This window comes from Euprymna scolopes, chromosome 4 (genome assembly GCF_053919585.1).
Source record: "Euprymna scolopes isolate OS-2025 chromosome 4, ASM5391958v1, whole genome shotgun sequence".
Lineage (NCBI taxonomy): Eukaryota > Metazoa > Mollusca > Cephalopoda > Sepiida > Sepiolidae > Euprymna > Euprymna scolopes.
In genome coordinates this window covers 99,881,352-99,906,439 of record NC_136485.1, presented here as the reverse complement: position 1 = coordinate 99,906,439, position 25,088 = coordinate 99,881,352, and the positions used below count along the sequence as shown (strand labels likewise).

The window sequence follows — 25,088 nt, the reverse complement described above, 5'->3', positions numbered from 1 at the left end:
TGAAATCTGGTGGTCATTGTTTGAAATGACCCCTCAGTACTTACACACAAATCGGTCATCAATTTTCTGCACTGCCAATCATCAATGTCTTTGTCTTCAAAATAGGATACATAACGATCATCAAACTGTTCGTCAGTTTCTCCTTCTGGAACATTATGATATTTACGAGCTGCAATGGCAACTACAAAGATAAAGATGGAGAGATAAAATTATGTGAAATCATTTGTACTTGCAAAAATATTCAGCAAGAGTGCACACGTATATTTGCTAGCATTAAATTTATTCCAATATTCAGAAAATAAAAATGCAAGAATATGAATATTTTTGAGAACTGTGACATAACCTTTGGTTACAGAAAGAAAATATATGTACAAGATGTAATTAGAGGATGTTATTGTATTTTTCTACTTTTATTTATAGGTTATTTAAACCATATAACTTTTCTTATCACACGGATTTAAAAATTTTAACCAATGGCAGGTGTCATTAAAAACAAGATAATACCAAAGTTTTGAGCCTTTAAATCCAAATGGTTTAGAAAATTTACTATTTTAAAGATTTTCTGTAAAACAATTCACGAGAAAACTGGCATTACAAAATCAATAAAATTTCATCCGTACATTTTAGAGAGATAAAATGTTATACAGAAAAGTTTTGAAATCATAAAAAAAAACATCTAAAAGTTTTCAGCTATACTACAATTTCAGTAAGTTTTGACGTGGAAAATATCTAAAAGTTTTATGTAAACTGAAATCCTCCAGCTCAAAACTTCAATATTTTTTTGTTGATAGCTACTAGTAATTAAAATCTGACAAAATTTTTAAGATGACATTTTTTGACATGATTTGATTAGGATTGGCAATAACCCTCAAGAACAATGATTTGCATTTTATAATTAGCACACAAAAAAGTAGATTTATGTGACATGGACACAGCATGCATCAATGCATTTCATAAAACCTTAAATTTTTTGCATTTCAGAGCAACTCTGAAACGCAAAGTATAAAAAATCAATTGAAAACAGTGTATTCGATTTGAAGTAAATATTTACCTCATCACACATTCATTTACCGTCAGAGAGGAGGAGGCAATCAGAAATCAAAATGTAATCATATTTGGTTTTTAATGTAGAAAAGTTTAGCTTTTAAAAAGGAGCACACTAGATTGAGGCAAAGGCATTTACATTCCTGCCATCATTCTCTTATGAATGAAAAAGCTTCAGGCAACAAGCAGTGAACCCATTCTCCTCTCAGAAATAAAGAGGTAATGCCAAGCATTGTCCCTATCTACTTGCCTCTCCGTGAAGGCAGTTACATGAGATTGGTTTTTAATGTGGTACAAACAATCCGACATCTCAAAAAGGCATTTGTATAGAAACCATAGTTGTCTCCCCCTCCTCAATAGTTATGTTCAAAAGTAACAAGACTGAAGAAAATCAAACTTTTGTTGCTGTGTCATTTTCGTTTTTTACTCATACATTTTAATCAATGTTTCATTTTTGACTTGTGTTGTGCACACTTATTTTAACCCCCACCCCAGAAACTCTTGTCAACATGAATTTAAATAACCATTTAAAAAAATAGTTGATAAAAAGTGACCCATTCAATTTTTAATTCAAAGAAAAAAATATTCTATTCTTACAAAAAACTTGATTAACAAATCAGATCATAAAACCAAAAGTTATCTGAAAAGATTGCAAAGTTAGTACAATTATGAATTGTTATAACGGAACATTCAATCAAGGTAATTAAAGAGGCTTAAAGTTGATCGATCAGGTGCTGAAAATGATTAAAAGAAAACATCAAATAAGTCAGATAAGCATAAATGTAAAATGGGCAAAGTACCACTTGTGCTATATTTATCCAGAGACAAAAGCAAAAGAAGTATATCAAGACGAACTTGTAATTTGCTTTTGCGGATCTAGAGAAACCTTTTGACAGAGTGCAAAGAGAGGTTGTCCGGTGAACTTTGCATAAACTAGGAGTAAATGGGTCATTGGTGAAGGTTGTTCAAGCAATGTGCAAAATTATCAAAATCATGTCAGAATTACCAGCACATTTAGTGACAACGTTAATGAAGATTTTGTTGCTTTTTATTCATGAAGCATTGCTCAGAGTTCTGTATGGATTGTTTTGATGCTGTATCTATATGCTTTAGTACTTGCCTGTGAAACAATGGCAGATCTACTTGTTAGGAATGCTATGAAAAAAGTTTTGAATGTTACCAAAACTAAAGTTATAATCAATGGTTGTAATGTTCAAAAGCTACCAAAAAGAAAAAAAAATCCCTGCTCAGTTTGTGGTACTTATAAATACTGGGTACACAAGAAATGCAGTGGAATTACTTGAAGATTGAGAGAGAATAAACAGTTTATACACAAGAAATCCAAGACAATGGAGACTGATGAGAACTCATATGTGGAAAATTTACATTTTAATGTTAAAGCTGTTGGGATTGTCGAGAAATGTTGTCAGCACAGAGTAAAGCAGGTGCTACCAACAAGAGGGGATCGATTAAATTCAGGGAACTTGTAGTTTTTTAGTACTTATTAGTAGAGCCTTATGAGAAGCAAAGCATATATAAAGAGCATGATCATGTATGGAAGTAAAATCTAGCTAGGACATGCATTGTACGGAGAGAAATGTGAGAATGATATTAGATGAAGGAGTAATGACAGTTCAGAAGTAGAATAAACATGGAGACAAACAAAACAGGAATCTTTGATGGTATGGCCACATTCAGAGAATGGATGAGACTTTGTAGAATAGTTAAGGTAGCAGGTTTAGTTTACACAACACAAAGCAAAACACTCATTTGTTTTACTCCATATTTATGGGTTATAGGCTGAATAAAGCTGTCAAATGAAATCCTAAAGGAGGGATAACTATTTTATATTTTTTTGGGGAAAAAAATTTGAAATTTAATTTTTTAGGAATTCAACTTCTTGGAAGTTGGAGATTTTGGTTAGATTTGTTTAAAGACCAGGTTCTTATATATTTTTTCAAGTGGTATTTCTTTTTAGTTTTTAAGATCATGACAGTCTATTATTATATGGTTGTATAAAATTCTTGACAAGATATTAGAATCTATATTCTAATAAATAAATGCGAGTGTCATATGTGTATGTCCTATACTAAGTCTGGTTATGACAATCTCTTCTTTGTGTAACCTAGAGGCTACTCATTGATAATTAAATCTTGTGTAATTTATTAATTAGCATGCATACCAAAACACTTGCCATTTTTGTTTGAGGTTAAAGTATGGAATCTTAGTATTATATTATTTTATTATATTAGGTTTCATTGTTGGCGATTCTTTTGTTGCTCTATCTACTTTAAGCAATTATATTTTTTTGCTATTGCTTTCATTAAATTATATTTTTTTTTGCTATTGCTTTCATTAAATTTGTTTTTTTTGCTATTGCTTTCATTAAATTTGTTTTTTTTTCTATTGCTTTCATTAAATTTGTTTTTTTTTTTATTGCTTTCATTAAATTTGTTTTTTTTTCTATTGCTTTCATTAAATTTGTTTTTTTTTCTATTGCTTTCATTAAATTTGTTTTTTTTTCTATTGCTTTCATTAAATTTGTTTTTTTTTTCTATTGCTTTCATTAAATTTGGTTTTTGTTTTGCTATTGCTTTCATTAAATTTGTTTTTTTTTCTATTGCTTTCATTAAATTTGTTTTTTTTTCTATTGCTTTCATTAAATTTGTTTTTTTTTCTATTGCTTTCATTAAATTTGTTTTTTTTTCTATTGCTTTCATTAAATTTGTTTTTTTTTGCTATTGCTTTCATTAAATTTGTTTTTTTTTCTATTGCTTTCATTAAATTTGTTTTTTTTTCCTATTGCTTTCATTAAATTTGTTTTTTTTTCTATTGCTTTCATTAAATTTGTTTTTTTTTATTGCTTTCATTAAATTTGTTTTTTTTTATTGCTTTCATTAAATTTGTTTTTTTTTTCTATTGCTTTCATTAAATTTGTTTTTTTTTCTATTGCTTTCATTAAATTTGTTTTTTTTTATTGCTTTCATTAAATTTGTTTTTTTTATTGCTTTCATTAAATTTGTTTTTTTTTATTGCTTTCATTAAATTTGTTTTTTTTTATTGCTTTCATTAAATTTGTTTTTTTTTATTGCTTTCATTAAATTTGTTTTTTTTTTTATTGCTTTCATTAAATTTGTTTTTTTTTATTGCTTTCATTAAATTTGTTTTTTTTTGCTATTGCTTTCATTAAATTTGTTTTTTTTTTATTGCTTTCATTAAATTTGTTTTTTTTTCTATTGCTTTCATTAAATTTGTTTTTTTTTCTATTGCTTTCATTAAATTTGTTTTTTTTTCTATTGCTTTCATTAAATTTGTTTTTTTTTGCTATTGCTTTCATTAAATTTGTTTTTTTTTGCTATTGCTTTCATTAAATTATATTTTTTTTTGCTATTGCTTTCATTAAATTATATTTTTTTTTGCTATTGCTTTCATTAAATTTGTTTTTTTTTCTATTGCTTTCATTAAATTATATTTTTTTTTGCTATTGCTCTCATTAAATTTGTTTTTTTTCTATTGCTTTCATTAAATTTGTTTTTTTTTGCTATTGCTTTCATTAAATTTGTTTTTTTTTTGCTATTGCTTTCATTAAATTATATTTTTTTTGCTATTGCTTTCATTAAATTTGTTTTTTTTTCTATTGCTTTCATTAAATTTGTTTTTTTTTCTATTGCTTTCATTAAATTATATTTTTTTTTGCTATTGCTTTCATTAAATTTGTTTTTTTTTCTATTGCTTTCATTAAATTTGTTTTTTTTTCTATTGCTTTCATTAAATTATATTTTTATTTTGCCATTGCTTTCATTAAATTTGTTTTTTTTTTTGCTTTCATTAAATTTGGTTTTTGTTTTGCTATTGCTTTCATTAAATTTGTTTTTTTTTTCTATTGCTTTCATTAAATTATTTTTTTTTTTTTCTATTGCTTTCATTAAATTTGTTTTTTTTTGCTATTGCTTTCATTAAATTTGTTTTTTTTTTCTATTGCTTTCATTAAATTATATTTTTTTTTGCTATTGCTTTCATTAAATTTGTTTTTTTTCTATTGCTTTCATTAAATTTGTTTTTTTTTCTATTGCTTTCATTAAATTATATTTTTTTTTGCTATTGCTTTCATTAAATTTGCTTTTTTTTCTATTGCTTTCATTAAATTTGTTTTTTTTTCTATTGCTTTCATTAAATTATATTTTTATTTTGCCATTGCTTTCATTAAATTTGTTTTTTTTTCTATTGCTTTCATTAAATTTGTTTTTTTTTTTTGCTTTCATTAAATTTGGTTTTTGTTTTGCTATTGCTTTCATTAAATTTGTTTTTTTTTCTATTGCTTTCATTAAATTATATTTTTTTTTTCTATTGCTTTCATTAAATTTGTTTTTTTTTGCTATTGCTTTCATTAAATTTGTTTTTTTTTTGCTATTGCTTTCATTAAATTTGTTTTTTTTTCTATTGCTTTCATTAAATTTGTTTTTTTTTCTATTGCTTTCATTAAATTTGTTTTTTTTTCTATTGCTTTCATTAAATTATATTTTTTTTTTCTATTGCTTTCATTAAATTTGTTTTTTTTTGCTATTGCTTTCATTAAATTTGTTTTTTTTTGCTATTGCTTTCATTAAATTTGTTTTTTTTTGCTATTGCTTTCATTAAATTTGTTTTTTTTTCTATTGCTTTCATTAAATTTGTTTTTTTTGCTATTGCTTTCATTAAATTTGTTTTTTTTTGCTATTGCTTTCATTAAATTTGTTTTTTTTTCTATTGCTTTCATTAAATTTGTTTTTTTTTCTATTGCTTTCATTAAATTTGTTTTTTTTTTTATTGCTTTCATTAAATTTGTTTTTTTTTGCTATTGCTTTCATTAAATTTGTTTTTTTTTGCTATTGCTTTCATTAAATTTGTTTTTTTTTCTATTGCTTTCATTAAATTTGTTTTTTTTTCTATTGCTTTCATTAAATTTGTTTTTTTTTCTATTGCTTTCATTAAATTATATTTTTTTTTTCTATTGCTTTCATTAAATTTGTTTTTTTTTCTATTGCTTTCATTAAATTTGTTTTTTTTTTTTGCTTTCATTAAATTTGGTTTTTGTTTTGCTATTGCTTTCATTAAATTTGTTTTTTTTTCTATTGCTTTCATTAAATTTGTTTTTTTTTGCTATTGCTTTCATTAAATTTGTTTTTTTTTGCTATTGCTTTCATTAAATTTGTTTTTTTTTCTATTGCTTTCATTAAATTTGTTTTTTTTTCTATTGCTTTCATTAAATTTGTTTTTTTTTCTATTGCTTTCATTAAATTATATTTTTTTTTTCTATTGCTTTCATTAAATTTGTTTTTTTTTGCTATTGCTTTCATTAAATTTGTTTTTTTTTGCTATTGCTTTCATTAAATTTGTTTTTTTTTGCTATTGCTTTCATTAAATTTGTTTTTTTTTTTATTGCTTTCATTAAATTTGTTTTTTTTTCTATTGCTTTCATTAAATTTGTTTTTTTTTGCTATTGCTTTCATTAAATTTGTTTTTTTTTCTATTGCTTTCATTAAATTTGTTTTTTTTTCTATTGCTTTCATTAAATTTGTTTTTTTTTTAATTGCTTTCATTAAATTTGTTTTTTTTTGCTATTGCTTTCATTAAATTTGTTTTTTTTTCTATTGCTTTCATTAAATTATATTTTTTTTTCTATTGCTTTCATTAAATTTGTTTTTTTTTCTATTGCTTTCATTAAATTTGTTTTTTTTTTTTGCTTTCATTAAATTTGGTTTTTGTTTTGCTATTGCTTTCATTAAATTTGTTTTTTTTTCTATTGCTTTCATTAAATTATATTTTTTTTTTTCTATTGCTTTCATTAAATTTGTTTTTTTTTGCTATTGCTTTCATTAAATTTGTTTTTTTTTGCTATTGCTTTCATTAAATTTGTTTTTTTTTCTATTGCTTTCATTAAATTTGTTTTTTTTTCTATTGCTTTCATTAAATTATATTTTTTTTTTCTATTGCTTTCATTAAATTTGTTTTTTTTTCTATTGCTTTCATTAAATTATATTTTTTTTTTCTATTGCTTTCATTAAATTTGTTTTTTTTTGCTATTGCTTTCATTAAATTTGTTTTTTTTTTTATTGCTTTCATTAAATTTGTTTTTTTTTTTATTGCTTTCATTAAATTTGTTTTTTTTTCTATTGCTTTCATTAAATTTGTTTTTTTTTGCTATTGCTTTCATTAAATTTGTTTTTTTTTCTATTGCTTTCATTAAATTTGTTTTTTTTTGCTATTGCTTTCATTAAATTTGTTTTTTTTTCTATTGCTTTCATTAAATTTGTTTTTTTTTTATTGCTTTCATTAAATTTGTTTTTTTTTGCTATTGCTTTCATTAAATTTGTTTTTTTTTGCTATTGCTTTCATTAAATTTGTTTTTTTTTCTATTGCTTTCATTAAATTTGTTTTTTTTTCTATTGCTTTCATTAAATTTGTTTTTTTTTCTATTGCTTTCATTAAATTATATTTTTTTTTTCTATTGCTTTCATTAAATTTGTTTTTTTTTGCTATTGCTTTCATTAAATTTGTTTTTTTTTTGCTATTGCTTTCATTAAATTTGTTTTTTTTTGCTATTGCTTTCATTAAATTTGTTTTTTTTTTTTATTGCTTTCATTAAATTTGTTTTTTTTTCTATTGCTTTCATTAAATTTGTTTTTTTTTCTATTGCTTTCATTAAATTATATTTTTATTTTGCCATTGCTTTCATTAAATTTGTTTTTTTTTCTATTGCTTTCATTAAATTTGGTTTTTGTTTTGCTATTGCTTTCATTAAATTTGTTTTTTTTTCTATTGCTTTCATTAAATTTGTTTTTTTTTATTGCTTTCATTAAATTTGTTTTTTTTATTGCTTTCATTAAATTTGTTTTTTTTTATTGCTTTCATTAAATTTGTTTTTTTTCTATTGCTTTCATTAAATGTTTTTTTTTTCTATTGCTTTCATTAAATGTTTTTTTTTGCTATTGCTTTCATTAAATTATATTTTTTTTTGCTATTGCTTTCATTAAATTTGTTTTTTTTTTGCTATTGCTTTCATTAAATTTGTTTTTTTTTTATTGCTTTCATTAAATTTGTTTTTTTTTTATTGCTTTCATTAAATTTGTTTTTTTTTTCTATTGCTTTCATTAAATTTGTTTTTTTTTCTATTGCTTTCATTAAATGTTTTTTTTTTGCCATTGCTTTCATTAAATTATATTTTTTTTTGCTATTGCTTTCATTAAATTTGTTTTTTTTTTGCTATTGCTTTCATTAAATTTGTTGTTTTTTTTTGCTATTGCTTTCATTAAATTTGTTGTTTTTTTTTGCTATTGCTTTCATTAAATTTGTTGTTTTTTCTATTGCTTTCATTAAATTTGTTTTTTTTTCTATTGCTTTCATTAAATTATATTTTTATTTTGCCATTGCTTTCATTAAATTTGTTTTTTTTTCTATTGCTTTCATTAAATTTGTTTTTTTTTTTTGCTTTCATTAAATTTGGTTTTTGTTTTGCTATTGCTTTCATTAAATTTGTTTTTTTTTCTATTGCTTTCATTAAATTATATTTTTTTTTTCTATTGCTTTCATTAAATTTGTTTTTTTTTGCTATTGCTTTCATTAAATTTGTTTTTTTTTTGCTATTGCTTTCATTAAATTTGTTTTTTTTTCTATTGCTTTCATTAAATTTGTTTTTTTTTCTATTGCTTTCATTAAATTTGTTTTTTTTTCTATTGCTTTCATTAAATTATATTTTTTTTTTTCTATTGCTTTCATTAAATTTGTTTTTTTTTGCTATTGCTTTCATTAAATTTGTTTTTTTTTGCTATTGCTTTCATTAAATTTGTTTTTTTTTGCTATTGCTTTCATTAAATTTGTTTTTTTTATTGCTTTCATTAAATTTGTTTTTTTTTCTATTGCTTTCATTAAATTTGTTTTTTTTTGCTATTGCTTTCATTAAATTTGTTTTTTTTTCTATTGCTTTCATTAAATTTGTTTTTTTTTCTATTGCTTTCATTAAATTTGTTTTTTTTTTATTGCTTTCATTAAATTTGTTTTTTTTTGCTATTGCTTTCATTAAATTTGTTTTTTTTTCTATTGCTTTCATTAAATTTGTTTTTTTTTCTATTGCTTTCATTAAATTATATTTTTTTTTTCTATTGCTTTCATTAAATTTGTTTTTTTTTGCTATTGCTTTCATTAAATTTGTTTTTTTTTCTATTGCTTTCATTAAATTTGTTTTTTTTTCTATTGCTTTCATTAAATTTGTTTTTTTTTCTATTGCTTTCATTAAATTATATTTTTTTTTTCTATTGCTTTCATTAAATTTGTTTTTTTTTGCTATTGCTTTCATTAAATTTGTTTTTTTTTGCTATTGCTTTCATTAAATTTGTTTTTTTTTGCTATTGCTTTCATTAAATTTGTTTTTTTTTTTATTGCTTTCATTAAATTTGTTTTTTTTTCTATTGCTTTCATTAAATTTGTTTTTTTTTGCTATTGCTTTCATTAAATTTGTTTTTTTTTCTATTGCTTTCATTAAATTTGTTTTTTTTTCTATTGCTTTCATTAAATTTGTTTTTTTTTGCTATTGCTTTCATTAAATTTGTTTTTTTTTGCTATTGCTTTCATTAAATTTGTTTTTTTTTCTATTGCTTTCATTAAATTATATTTTTTTTTCTATTGCTTTCATTAAATTTGTTTTTTTTTCTATTGCTTTCATTAAATTTGTTTTTTTTTTTTGCTTTCATTAAATTTGGTTTTTGTTTTGCTATTGCTTTCATTAAATTTGTTTTTTTTTCTATTGCTTTCATTAAATTATATTTTTTTTTTCTATTGCTTTCATTAAATTTGTTTTTTTTTGCTATTGCTTTCATTAAATTTGTTTTTTTTTGCTATTGCTTTCATTAAATTTGTTTTTTTTTCTATTGCTTTCATTAAATTTGTTTTTTTTTCTATTGCTTTCATTAAATTTGTTTTTTTTTCTATTGCTTTCATTAAATTATATTTTTTTTTTCTATTGCTTTCATTAAATTTGTTTTTTTTTGCTATTGCTTTCATTAAATTTGTTTTTTTTTTATTGCTTTCATTAAATTTGTTTTTTTTTTATTGCTTTCATTAAATTTGTTTTTTTTTTTATTGCTTTCATTAAATTTGTTTTTTTTTCTATTGCTTTCATTAAATTTGTTTTTTTTTGCTATTGCTTTCATTAAATTTGTTTTTTTTTCTATTGCTTTCATTAAATTTGTTTTTTTTTGCTATTGCTTTCATTAAATTTGTTTTTTTTTCTATTGCTTTCATTAAATTTTTTTTTTTTTTTATTGCTTTCATTAAATTTGTTTTTTTTTGCTATTGCTTTCATTAAATTTGTTTTTTTTTGCTATTGCTTTCATTAAATTTGTTTTTTTTTCTATTGCTTTCATTAAATTTGTTTTTTTTTCTATTGCTTTCATTAAATTTGTTTTTTTTTCTATTGCTTTCATTAAATTATATTTTTTTTTTTCTATTGCTTTCATTAAATTTGTTTTTTTTTGCTATTGCTTTCATTAAATTTGTTTTTTTTTTTGCTATTGCTTTCATTAAATTTGTTTTTTTTTGCTATTGCTTTCATTAAATTTGTTTTTTTTTTTATTGCTTTCATTAAATTTGTTTTTTTTTCTATTGCTTTCATTAAATTTGTTTTTTTTTCTATTGCTTTCATTAAATTATATTTTTTTTTTCTATTGCTTTCATTAAATTTGTTTTTTTTTGCTATTGCTTTCATTAAATTTGTTTTTTTTTTGCTATTGCTTTCATTAAATTTGTTTTTTTTTCTATTGCTTTCATTAAATTTGTTTTTTTTTCTATTGCTTTCATTAAATTTGTTTTTTTTTCTATTGCTTTCATTAAATTTGTTTTTTTTTCTATTGCTTTCATTAAATTATATTTTTATTTTGCCATTGCTTTCATTAAATTTGTTTTTTTTCTATTGCTTTCATTAAATTTGGTTTTTGTTTTGCTATTGCTTTCATAATATTTGTTTTTTTTTCTATTGCTCTCATTAAATTTGTTTTTTTTTATTGCTTTCATTAAATTTGTTTTTTTTATTGCTTTCATTAATTTTGTTTTTTTTTATTGCTTTCATTAAATTTGTTTTTTTTCTATTGCTTTCATTAAATGTTTTTTTTTCTATTGCTTTCATTAAATGTTTTTTTTTGCTATTGCTTTCATTAAATTATATTTTTTTTTGCTATTGCTTTCATTAAATTTGTTTTTTTTTTGCTATTGCTTTCATTAAATTTGTTTTTTTTTTATTGCTTTCATTAAATTTGTTTTTTTTTTATTGCTTTCATTAAATTTGTTTTTTTTTTCTATTGCTTTCATTAAATTTGTTTTTTTTTCTATTGCTTTCATTAAATGTTTTTTTTTTGCCATTGCTTTCATTAAATTATATTTTTTTTTGCTATTGCTTTCATTAAATTTGTTTTTTTTTTGCTATTGCTTTCATTAAATTTGTTGTTTTTTTTTGCTATTGCTTTCATTAAATTTGTTGTTTTTTTTTGCTATTGCTTTCATTAAATTTGTTGTTTTTTCTATTGCTTTCATTAAATTTGTTTTTTTTTTTGCTATTGCTTTCATTAAATTTGTTGTTTTTTTTTGCTATTGCTTTCATTAAATTTGTTTTTTTTTGCTATTGCTTTCATTAAATTTGGTTTTTGTTTTGCTATTGCTTTCATTAAATTTGTTTTTTTTTCTATTGCTTTCATTAAATTTGTTTTTTTTTTATTGCTTTCATTAAATTTGTTTTTTTTTCTATTGCTTTCATTAAATTTGTTTTTTTTTTTTGCTTTCATTAAATTTGGTTTTTGTTTTGCTATTGCTTTCATTAAATTTGTTTTTTTTTCTATTGCTTTCATTAAATTATATTTTTTTTTTCTATTGTATTCATTAAATTTGTTTTTTTTTGCTATTGCTTTCATTAAATTTGTTTTTTTTTCTATTGCTTTCATTAAATTATATTTTTTTTTTCTATTGCTTTCATTAAATTTGTTTTTTTTTGCTATTGCTTTCATTAAATTTGTTTTTTTTTGCTATTGCTTTCATTAAATTTGTTTTTTTTTCTATTGCTTTCATTAAATTTGTTTTTTTTTCTATTGCTTTCATTAAATTTGTTTTTTTTTCTATTGCTTTCATTAAATTATATTTTTATTTTGCCATTGCTTTCATTAAATTTGTTTTTTTTTCTATTGCTTTCATTAAATTTGTTTTTTTTTCTATTGCTTTCATTAAATTTGGTTTTTGTTTTGCTATTGCTTTCATTAAATTTGTTTTTTTTTTATTGCTTTCATTAAATTTGGTTTTTGTTTTGCTATTGCTTTCATTAAATTATATTTTTTTTTGCTATTGCTTTCATTAAATTTGTTTTTTTTTTGCTATTGCTTTCATTAAATTTGTTTTTTTTTTATTGCTTTCATTAAATTTGTTTTTTTTTTATTGCTTTCATTAAATTTGTTTTTTTTTCTATTGCTTTCATTAAATTTGTTTTTTTTTCTATTGCTTTCATTAAATGTTTTTTTTTGCTATTGCTTTCATTAAATTATATTTTTTTTTGCTATTGCTTTCATTAAATTTGTTGTTTTTTTTTGCTATTGCTTTCATTAAATTTGTTTTTTTTTTGCTATTGCTTTCATTACATTTGTTTTTTTTTCTATTGCTTTCATTAAATTTGTTTTTTTTTTTGCTATTGCTTTCATTAAATTTGTTTTTTTTTTCTATTGCTTTCATTAAATTTGTTTTTTTTTATTGCTTTCATTAAATTTGTTTTTTTTTGCTATTGCTTTCATTAAATTTGTTTTTTTTTCTATTGCTTTCATTAAATTTGTTTTTTTTTTCTATTGCTTTCATTAAATTTGTTTTTTTTTTATTGCTTTCATTAAATTTGTTTTTTTTTTATTGCTTTCATTAAATTTGTTTTTTTTTCTATTGCTTTCATTAAATTTTTTTTTTTTTCTATTGCTTTCATTAAATTTGTTTTTTTTTATTGCTTTCATTAAATTTGTTTTTTTTTATTGCTTTCATTAAATTTGTTTTTTTTCTATTGCTTTCATTAAATTTGTTTTTTTTTGCTATTGCTTTCATTAAATTTGTTTTTTTTTGCTATTGCTTTCATTAAATTTGTTTTTTTTTGCTATTGCTTTCATTAAATTTGTTTGTTTTTTTGCTATTGCTTTCATTAAATTATATTTTTTTGCTATTGCTTTCATTAAATTATATTTTTTTTTGCTATTGCTTTCATTAAATGTTTTTTTTTTGCTATTGCTTTCATTAAATTTGTTTTTTTTTTCTATTGCTTTCATTAAATTTGTTTTTTTTTTTGCTATTGCTTTCATTAAATTTGTTTTTTTTTGCTATTGCTTTCATTAAATTTGTTTTTTTTTATTGCTTTCATTAAATTTGTTTTTTTTTATTGCTTTCATTAAATTTGTTTTTTTTTATTGCTTTCATTAAATTTGTTTTTTTTTTATTGCTTTCATTAAATTTGTTTTTTTTTTTCTATTGCTTTCATTAAATTTGTTTGTTTTTTATTGCTTTCATTAAATTTGTTTTTTTTCTATTGCTTTCATTAAATTTGTTTTTTTTTCTATTGCTTTCATTAAATTTGTTTTTTTTTGCTATTGCTTTCATTAAATTTGTTTTTTTTTATTGCTTTCATTAAATTTGTTTTTTTTTTATTGCTTTCATTAAATTTGTTTTTTTTTTATTGCTTTCATTAAATTTGTTTTTTTTCTATTGCTTTCATTAAATTTGTTTTTTTTTTGCTATTGCTTTCATTAAATTTGTTTTTTTTTATTGCTTTCATTAAATTTGTTTTTTTTTGCTATTGCTTTCATTAAATTATATTTTTTTGCTATTGCTTTCATTAAATTATATTTTTTTTTTTGCTATTGCTTTCATTAAATTATATTTTTTTTTGCTATTGCTTTCATTAAATTATATTTTTTTTGCTATTGCTTTCATTAAATTTGTTTTTTTTTTGCTATTGCTTTCATTAAATTTGTTGTTTTTTTTTGCTATTGCTTTCATTAAATTTGTTTTTTTTTGCTATTGCTTTCATTAAATTTGTTTTTTTTTGCTATTGCTTTCATTAAATTTTTTTTTTTTCTATTGCTTTCATTAAATTTGTTTTTTTTGCTATTGCTTTCATTAAATTTGGTTTTTGTTTTGCTATTGCTTTCATTAAATTTGTTTTTTTTTCTATTGCTTTCATTAAATTTGTTTTTTTTTTATTGCTTTCATTAAATTTGTTTTTTTTTCTATTGCTTTCATTAAATTTGTTTTTTTTTCTATTGCTTTCATTAAATTTGTTTTTTTTTTTATTGCTTTCATTAAATTTGTTTTTTTTCTATTGCTTTCATTAAATTTGTTTTTTTTTTCTATTGCTTTCATTAAATTTGTTTTTTTTCTATTGCTTTCATTAAATTTGTTTTTTTTCTATTGCTTTCATTAAATTTGTTTTTTTTTTGCTATTGCTTTCATTAAATTTGTTTTTTTTCTATTGCTTTCATTAAATTTGTTTGTTTTTTTTCTATTGCTTTCATTAAATTTGTTTGTTTTTTTGCTATTGCTTTCATTAAATTTGTTTTTTTTCTATTGCTTTCATTAAATGTTTTTTTTTTCTATTGCTTTCATTAAATTTTTTGTTTTTTTTTGCTATTGCTTTCATTAAATTTGTTTTTTTTATTGCTTTCATTAAATTTGTTTTTTTTTCTATTGCTTTCATTAAATTTGTTTTTTTTTCTATTGCTTTCATTAAATTTGTTTTTTTTTTATTGCTTTCATTAAATTTGTTTTTTTTTTATTGCTTTCATTAAATTTGTTTTTTTTCTATTGCTTTCATTAAATTTGTTTTTTTTTTCTATTGCTTTCATTAAATTTGTTTTTTTTTTCTATTGCTTTCATTAAATTTGGTTTTTGTTTTGCTATTGCTTTCATTAAATTTGTTTTTTTTTCTATTGCTTTCATTAAATTTGTTTTTTTTTTTATTGCTTTCATTAAATTTGTTTTTTTTTCTATTGCTTTCATTAAATTTGTTTTTTTTTCTATTGCTTTCATTAAATTTGTTTTTTTTTTATTGCTTTCATTAAATTTGTTTGTTTTTTATTGCTTTCATTAAATTTGTTTTTTTTTCTATTGCTTTCATTAAATTTGTTTTTTTTTTATTGCTTTCATTAAATTTGTTTTTTTTTATTGCTTTCATTAAATTTGTTTTTTTTTCTATTGCTTTCATTAAATTTGTTTTTTTTTGCTATTGCTTTCATTAAATTTGTTTTTTTTTCTATTGCTTTCATTAAATTTGTTTTTTTTTCTATTGCTTTCATTAAATTTGTTTTTTTTTTAATTGCTTTCATTAAATTTGTTTTTTTTTGCTATTGCTTTCATTAAATTTGTTTTTTTTTCTATTGCTTTCATTAAATTTGTTTTTTTTTCTATTGCTTTCATTAAATTTGTTTTTTTTTTTTGCTTTCATTAAATTTGGTTTTTGTTTTGCTATTGCTTTCATTAAATTTGTTTTTTTTTCTATTGCTTTCATTAAATTATATTTTTTTTTTTCTATTGCTTTCATTAAATTTGTTTTTTTTTGCTATTGCTTTCATTAAATTTGTTTTTTTTTGCTATTGCTTTCATTAAATTTGTTTTTTTTTCTATTGCTTTCATTAAATTTGTTTTTTTTTCTATTGCTTTCATTAAATTTGTTTTTTTTTCTATTGCTTTCATTAAATTATATTTTTTTTTTCTATTGCTTTCATTAAATTTGTTTTTTTTTGCTATTGCTTTCATTAAATTTGTTTTTTTTTTTATTGCTTTCATTAAATTTGTTTTTTTTTTTATTGCTTTCATTAAATTTGTTTTTTTTTTTTATTGCTTTCATTAAATTTGTTTTTTTTTGCTATTGCTTTCATTAAATTTGTTTTTTTTTCTATTGCTTTCATTAAATTTGTTTTTTTTTTTATTGCTTTCATTAAATTTGTTTTTTTTTTTATTGCTTTCATTAAATTTGTTTTTTTTTCTATTGCTTTCATTAAATTTGTTTTTTTTTCTATTGCTTTCATTAAATTTGTTTTTTTTTCTATTGCTTTCATTAAATTTGTTTTTTTTTTTATTGCTTTCATTAAATTTGTTTTTTTTTCTATTGCTTTCATTAAATTTGTTTTTTTTTTTTATTGCTTTCATTAAATTTGTTTTTTTTTTTATTGCTTTCATTAAATTTGTTTTTTTTTCTATTGCTTTCATTAAATTTGTTTTTTTTTCTATTGCTTTCATTAAATTTGTTTTTTTTTCTATTGCTTTCATTAAATTTGTTTTTTTTTTTATTGCTTTCATTAAATTTGTTTTTTTTTTTATTGCTTTCATTAAATTTGTTTTTTTTTTTTATTGCTTTCATTAAATTTGTTTTTTTTTGCTATTGCTTTCATTAAATTTGTTTTTTTTTCTATTGCTTTCATTAAATTTGTTTTTTTTTTGCTATTGCTTTCATTAAATTTGTTTTTTTTTCTATTGCTTTCATTAAATTTTTTTTTTTTTTTATTGCTTTCATTAAATTTGTTTTTTTTTGCTATTGCTTTCATTAAATTTGTTTTTTTTTTGCTATTGCTTTCATTAAATTTGTTTTTTTTTCTATTGCTTTCATTAAATTTGTTTTTTTTTCTATTGCTTTCATTAAATTTGTTTTTTTTTCTATTGCTTTCATTAAATTATATTTTTTTTTTTCTATTGCTTTCATTAAATTTGTTTTTTTTTGCTATTGCTTTCATTAAATTTGTTTTTTTTTTGCTATTGCTTTCATTAAATTTGTTTTTTTTTGCTATTGCTTTCATTAAATTTGTTTTTTTTTTTATTGCTTTCATTAAATTTGTTTTTTTTTCTATTGCTTTCATTAAATTTGTTTTTTTTTCTATTGCTTTCATTAAATTATATTTTTTTTTTCTATTGCTTTCATTAAATTTGTTTTTTTTTGCTATTGCTTTCATTAAATTTGTTTTTTTTTGCTATTGCTTTCATTAAATTTGTTTTTTTTTCTATTGCTTTCATTAAATTTGTTTTTTTTTCTATTGCTTTCATTAAATTTGTTTTTTTTTCTATTGCTTTCATTAAATTTGTTTTTTTTTCTATTGCTTTCATTAAATTATATTTTTATTTTGCCATTGCTTTCATTAAATTTGTTTTTTTTTCTATTGCTTTCATTAAATTTGGTTTTTGTTTTGCTATTGCTTTCATTAAATTTGTTTTTTTTTCTATTGCTTTCATTAAATTTGTTTTTTTTTATTGCTTTCATTAAATTTGTTTTTTTTATTGCTTTCATTAAATTTGTTTTTTTTTATTGCTTTCATTAAATTTGTTTTTTTTCTATTGCTTTCATTAAATGTTTTTTTTTCTATTGCTTTCATTAAATGTTTTTTTTTGCTATTGCTTTCATTAAATTATATTTTTTTTGCTATTGCTTTCATTAAATTTGTTTTTTTTTTGCTATTGCTTTCATTAAATTTGTTTTTTTTTTATTGCTTTCATTAAATTTGTTTTTTTTTTCTATTGCTTTCATTAAATTTGTTTTTTTTTCTATTGCTTTCATTAAATGTTTTTTTTTGCCATTGCTTTCATTAAATTATATTTTTTTTTGCTATTGCTTTCATTAAATTTGTTTTTTTTTTGCTATTGCTTTCATTAAATTTGTTGTTTTTTTTTGCTATTGCTTTCATTAAATTTGTTGTTTTTTTTTGCTATTGCTTTCATTAAATTTGTTGTTTTTTCTATTGCTTTCATTAAATTTGTTTTTTTTTTTTGCTATTGCTTTCATTAAATTTGTTGTTTTTTTTTGCTATTGCTTTCATTAAATTTGTTTTTTTTTGCTATTGCTTTCATTAAATTTGGTTTTTGTTTTGCTATTGCTTTCATTAAATTTGTTTTTTTTTTCTATTGCTTTCATTAAATTTGTTTTTTTTTTATTGCTTTCATTAAATTTGTTTTTTTTTCTATTGCTTTCATTAAATTTGTTTTTTTTTTTTGCTTTCATTAAATTTGGTTTTTGTTTTGCTATTGCTTTCATTAAATTTGTTTTTTTTTCTATTGCTTTCATTAAATTATATTTTTTTTTTCTATTGTATTCATTAAATTTGTTTTTTTTTTGCTATTGCTTTCATTAAATTTGTTTTTTTTCTATTGCTTTCATTAAATTATATTTTTTTTTTCTATTGCTTTCATTAAATTTGTTTTTTTTTGCTATTGCTTTCATTAAATTTGTTTTTTTTTGCTATTGCTTTCATTAAATTTGTTTTTTTTTCTATTGCTTTCATTAAATTTGTTTTTTTTTCTATTGCTTTCATTAAATTTGTTTTTTTTTCTATTGCTTTCATTAAATTTGTTTTTTTTTCTATTGCTTTCATTAAATTATATTTTTATTTTGCCATTGCTTTCATTAAATTTGTTTTTTTTTCTATTGCTTTCATTAAATTTGGTTTTTGTTTTGCTATTGCTTTCATTAAATTTGTTTTTTTTTTATTGCTTTCATTAAATTTAGTTTTTGTTTTGCTATTGCTTTCATTAAATTATATTTTTTTTTGCTATTGCTTTCATTAAATTTGTTTTTTTTTTTGCTATTGCTTTCATTAAATTTGTTTTTTTTTATTGCTTTCATTAAATTTGTTTTTTTTTTATTGCTTTCATTAAATTTGTTTTTTTTCTATTGCTTTCATTAAATTTGTTTTTTTTTCTATTGCTTTCATTAAATGTTTTTTTTTGCTATTGCTTTCATTAAATTATATTTTTTTTTGCTATTGCTTTCATTAAATTTGTTGTTTTTTTTTGCTATTGCTTTCATTAAATTTGTTTTTTTTTTTGCTATTGCTTTCATTACATTTGTTTTTTTTTCTATTGCTTTCATTAAATTTGTTTTTTTTTTTGCTATTGCTTTCATTAAATTTGTTTTTTTTTTCTATTGCTTTCATTAAATTTGTTTTTTTTTATTGCTTTCATTAAATTTGTTTTTTTTTATTGCTTTCATTAAATTTGTTTTTTTTTGCTATTGCTTTCATTAAATTTGTTTTTTTTTCTATTGCTTTCATTAAATTTGTTTTTTTTTTCTATTGCTTTCATTAAATTTGTTTTTTTTTTATTGCTTTCATTAAATTTGTTTTTTTTTTATTGCTTTCATTAAATTTGTTTTTTTTTCTATTGCTTTCATTAAATTTTTTTTTTTTTCTATTGCTTTCATTAAATTTGTTTTTTTTTTATTGCTTTCATTAAATTTGTTTTTTTTATTGCTTTCATTAAATTTGTTTTTTTTCTATTGCTTTCATTAAATTTGTTTTTTTTTGCTATTGCTTTCATTAAATTTGTTTGTTTTTTTGCTATTGCTTTCATTAAATTATATTTTTTTGCTATTGCTTTCATTAAATTATATTTTTTTTTTGCTATTGCTTTCATTAAATGTTTTTTTTTTGCTATTGCTTTCATTAAATTTGTTTTTTTTTTCTATTGCTTTCATTAAATTTGTTTTTTTTTTTGCTATTGCTTTCATTAAATTTGTTTTTTTTTGCTATTGCTTTCATTAAATTTGTTTTTTTTTATTGCTTTCATTAAATTTGTTTTTTTTTATTGCTTTCATTAAATTTGTTTTTTTTTTATTGCTTTCATTAAATTTGTTTTTTTTTTATTGCTTTCATTAAATTTGTTTTTTTTCTATTGCTTTCATTAAATTTGTTTTTTTTTTATTGCTTTCATTAAATTTGTTTTTTTTTTCTATTGCTTTCATTAAATTTGTTTTTTTTTTCTATTGCTTTCATTAAATTTGTTTGTTTTTTATTGCTTTCATTAAATTTGTTTGTTTTTTATTGCTTTCATTAAATTTGTTTTTTTTCTATTGCTTTCATTAAATTTGTTTTTTTTTATTGCTTTCATTAAATTTGTTTTTTTTATTGCTTTCATTAAATTTGTTTTTTTTTATTGCTTTCATTAAATTTGTTTTTTTTCTATTGCTTTCATTAAATGTTTTTTTTTCTATTGCTTTCATTAAATGTTTTTTTTTGCTATTGCTTTCATTAAATTATATTTTTTTTTGCTATTGCTTTCATTAAATTTGTTTTTTTTTTGCTATTGCTTTCATTAAATTTGTTTTTTTTTTATTGCTTTCATTAAATTTGTTTTTTTTTTATTGCTTTCATTAAATTTGTTTTTTTTTTCTATTGCTTTCATTAAATTTGTTTTTTTTTCTATTGCTTTCATTAAATGTTTTTTTTTTGCCATTGCTTTCATTAAATTATATTTTTTTTTGCTATTGCTTTCATTAAATTTGTTTTTTTTTTGCTATTGCTTTCATTAAATTTGTTGTTTTTTTTTGCTATTGCTTTCATTAAATTTGTTGTTTTTTTTTGCTATTGCTTTCATTAAATTTGTTGTTTTTTCTATTGCTTTCATTAAATTTGTTTTTTTTTTTGCTATTGCTTTCATTAAATTTGTTGTTTTTTTTTGCTATTGCTTTCATTAAATTTGTTTTTTTTTTGCTATTGCTTTCATTAAATTTGGTTTTTGTTTTGCTATTGCTTTCATTAAATTTGTTTTTTTTTTCTATTGCTTTCATTAAATTTGTTTTTTTTTTATTGCTTTCATTAAATTTGTTTTTTTTTCTATTGCTTTCATTAAATTTGTTTTTTTTTTTTGCTTTCATTAAATTTGGTTTTTGTTTTGCTATTGCTTTCATTAAATTTGTTTTTTTTTTCTATTGCTTTCATTAAATTATATTTTTTTTTTCTATTGTATTCATTAAATTTGTTTTTTTTTGCTATTGCTTTCATTAAATTTGTTTTTTTTTCTATTGCTTTCATTAAATTATATTTTTTTTTTCTATTGCTTTCATTAAATTTGTTTTTTTTTGCTATTGCTTTCATTAAATTTGTTTTTTTTTGCTATTGCTTTCATTAAATTTGTTTTTTTTTCTATTGCTTTCATTAAATTTGTTTTTTTTTCTATTGCTTTCATTAAATTTGTTTTTTTTTCTATTGCTTTCATTAAATTTGTTTTTTTTTCTATTGCTTTCATTAAATTATATTTTTATTTTGCCATTGCTTTCATTAAATTTGTTTTTTTTTCTATTGCTTTCATTAAATTTGTTTTTTTTTCTATTGCTTTCATTAAATTTGGTTTTTGTTTTGCTATTGCTTTCATTAAATTTGTTTTTTTTTTATTGCTTTCATTAAATTTGGTTTTTGTTTTGCTATTGCTTTCATTAAATTATATTTTTTTTTGCTATTGCTTTCATTAAAATTGTTTTTTTTTTGCTATTGCTTTCATTAAATTTGTTTTTTTTTTATTGCTTTCATTAAATTTGTTTTTTTTTTATTGCTTTCATTAAATTTGTTTTTTTTTCTATTGCTTTCATTAAATTTGTTTTTTTTTCTATTGCTTTCATTAAATGTTTTTTTTTGCTATTGCTTTCATTAAATTATATTTTTTTTTTCTATTGCTTTCATTAAATTTGTTGTTTTTTTTTGCTATTGCTTTCATTAAATTTGTTTTTTTTTTTGCTATTGCTTTCATTACATTTGTTTTTTTTTCTATTGCTTTCATTAAATTTGTTTTTTTTTTTGCTATTGCTTTCATTAAATTTGTTTTTTTTTTCTATTGCTTTCATTAAATTTGTTTTTTTTTATTGCTTTCATTAAATTTGTTTTTTTTTGCTATTGCTTTCATTAAATTTGTTTTTTTTTCTATTGCTTTCATTAAATTTGTTTTTTTTTTCTATTGCTTTCATTAAATTTGTTTTTTTTTATTGCTTTCATTAAATTTGTTTTTTTTTTATTGCTTTCATTAAATTTGTTTTTTTTTCTATTGCTTTCATTAAATTTTTTTTTTTTTCTATTGCTTTCATTAAATTTGTTTTTTTTTATTGCTTTCATTAAATTTGTTTTTTTTTATTGCTTTCATTAAATTTGTTTTTTTTCTATTGCTTTCATTAAATTTGTTTTTTTTTGCTATTGCTTTCATTAAATTTGTTTTTTTTTGCTATTGCTTTCATTAAATTTGTTTTTTTTTGCTATTGCTTTCATTAAATTTGTTTGTTTTTTTGCTATTGCTTTCATTAAATTATATTTTTTTGCTATTGCTTTCATTAAATTATATTTTTTTTTGCTATTGCTTTCATTAAATGTTTTTTTTTTGCTATTGCTTTCATTAAATTTGTTTTTTTTTTCTATTACTTTCATTAAATTTGTTTTTTTTTTTGCTATTGCTTTCATTAAATTTGTTTTTTTTTGCTATTGCTTTCATTAAATTTGTTTTTTTTTATTGCTTTCATTAAATTTGTTTTTTTTTATTGCTTTCATTAAATTTGTTTTTTTTTTATTGCTTTCATTAAATTTGTTTTTTTTTTATTGCTTTCATTAAATTTGTTTTTTTTTTATTGCTTTCATTAAATTTGTTTTTTTTCTATTGCTTTCATTAAATTTGTTTTTTTTCTATTGCTTTCATTAAATTTGTTTTTTTTTTCTATTGCTTTCATTAAATTTGTTTTTTTTTTTCTATTGCTTTCATTAAATTTGTTTGTTTTTTATTGCTTTCATTAAATTTGTTTTTTTTCTATTGCTTTCATTAAATTTGTTTTTTTTTCTATTGCTTTCATTAAATTTGTTTTTTTTTGCTATTGCTTTCATTAAATTTGTTTTTTTTTATTGCTTTCATTAAATTTGTTTTTTTTTTATTGCTTTCATTAAATTTGTTTTTTTTTTATTGCTTTCATTAAATTTGTTTTTTTTCTATTGCTTTCATTAAATTTGTTTTTTTTTTGCTATTGCTTTCATTAAATTTGTTTTTTTTTATTGCTTTCATTAAATTTGTTTTTTTTTGCTATTGCTTTCATTAAATTATATTTTTTTGCTATTGCTTTCATTAAATTATATTTTTTTTTTGCTATTGCTTTCATTAAATTATATTTTTTTTTGCTATTGCTTTCATTAAATTATATTTTTTTTGCTATTGCTTTCATTAAATTTGTTTTTTTTTTTGCTATTGCTTTCATTAAATTTGTTGTTTTTTTTGCTATTGCTTTCATTAAATTTGTTTTTTTTTGCTATTGCTTTCATTAAATTTGTTTTTTTTTGCTATTGCTTTCATTAAATTTTTTTTTTTTCTATTGCTTTCATTAAATTTGTTTTTTTTGCTATTGCTTTCATTAAATTTGGTTTTTGTTTTGCTATTGCTTTCATTAAATTTGTTTTTTTTTTCTATTGCTTTCATTAAATTTGTTTTTTTTTTATTGCTTTCATTAAATTTGTTTTTTTTTCTATTGCTTTCATTAAATTTGTTTTTTTTTCTATTGCTTTCATTAAATTTGTTTTTTTTTTATTGCTTTCATTAAATTTGTTTTTTTTCTATTGCTTTCATTAAATTTGTTTTTTTTTCTATTGCTTTCATTAAATTTGTTTTTTTTCTATTGCTTTCATTAAATTTGTTTTTTTTCTATTGCTTTCATTAAATTTGTTTTTTTTTTGCTATTGCTTTCATTAAATTTGTTTTTTTTCTATTGCTTTCATTAAATTTGTTTGTTTTTTTTCTATTGCTTTCATTAAATTTGTTTGTTTTTTTTGCTATTGCTTTCATTAAATTTGTTTTTTTTCTATTGCTTTCATTAAATGTTTTTTTTTTCTATTGCTTTCATTAAATTTTTTGTTTTTTTTTGCTATTGCTTTCATTAAATTTGTTTTTTTTATTGCTTTCATTAAATTTGTTTTTTTTTCTATTGCTTTCATTAAATTTGTTTTTTTTTCTATTGCTTTCATTAAATTTGTTTTTTTTTTATTGCTTTCATTAAATTTGTTTTTTTTTTATTGCTTTCATTAAATTTGTTTTTTTTTCTATTGCTTTCATTAAATTTGTTTTTTTTTTCTATTGCTTTCATTAAATTTGTTTTTTTTTTCTATTGCTTTCATTAAATTTGGTTTTTGTTTTGCTATTGCTTTCATTAAATTTGTTTTTTTTTCTATTGCTTTCATTAAATTTGTTTTTTTTTTATTGCTTTCATTAAATTTGTTTTTTTTTCTATTGCTTTCATTAAATTTGTTTTTTTTTCTATTGCTTTCATTAAATTTGTTTTTTTTTTATTGCTTTCATTAAATTTGTTTGTTTTTTATTGCTTTCATTAAATTTGTTTTTTTTTCTATTGCTTTCATTAAATTTGTTTTTTTTTTATTGCTTTCATTAAATTTGTTTTTTTTTATTGCTTTCATTAAATTTGTTTTTTTTTCTATTGCTTTCATTAAATTTGTTTTTTTTTGCTATTGCTTTCATTAAATTTGTTTTTTTTTCTATTGCTTTCATTAAATTTGTTTTTTTTTCTATTGCTTTCATTAAATTTGTTTTTTTTTTAATTGCTTTCATTAAATTTGTTTTTTTTTGCTATTGCTTTCATTAAATTTGTTTTTTTTTGCTATTGCTTTCATTAAATTTGTTTTTTTTTGCTATTGCTTTCATTAAATTTGTTTTTTTTTCTATTGCTTTCATTAAATTTGTTTTTTTTTCTATTGCTTTCATTAAATTTGTTTTTTTTTCTATTGCTTTCATTAAATTATATTTTTTTTTTCTATTGCTTTCATTAAATTTGTTTTTTTTTGCTATTGCTTTCATTAAATTTGTTTTTTTTTTTATTGCTTTCATTAAATTTGTTTTTTTTTTTATTGCTTTCATTAAATTTGTTTTTTTTTCTATTGCTTTCATTAAATTTGTTTTTTTTTGCTATTGCTTTCATTAAATTTGTTTTTTTTTCTATTGCTTTCATTAAATTTGTTTTTTTTTGCTATTGCTTTCATTAAATTTGTTTTTTTTTCTATTGCTTTCATTAAATTTTTTTTTTTTTATTGCTTTCATTAAATTTGTTTTTTTTTGCTATTGCTTTCATTAAATTTGTTTTTTTTTGCTATTGCTTTCATTAAATTTGTTTTTTTTTCTATTGCTTTCATTAAATTTGTTTTTTTTTCTATTGCTTTCATTAAATTATATTTTTTTTTTCTATTGCTTTCATTAAATTTGTTTTTTTTTGCTATTGCTTT

At 18.9% G+C, this 25,088-nt stretch overlaps 1 protein-coding gene across 1 annotated transcript in view; it reads right to left on the bottom strand.

Moving 5' to 3' along the window:
• LOC145269166 (cytochrome c oxidase subunit 5A, mitochondrial-like) overlaps positions 1 to 25,088 on the bottom strand; it is an 88,002-nt gene that overhangs the window by 18,183 nt on the left and 44,731 nt on the right. The window contains exon 2 of the mRNA XM_080124776.1: positions 45 to 181. Within this exon, the coding sequence (XP_079980902.1) occupies positions 45 to 181 (137 nt within the window). The remainder of the gene's footprint in view (positions 1 to 44; positions 182 to 25,088) is intronic.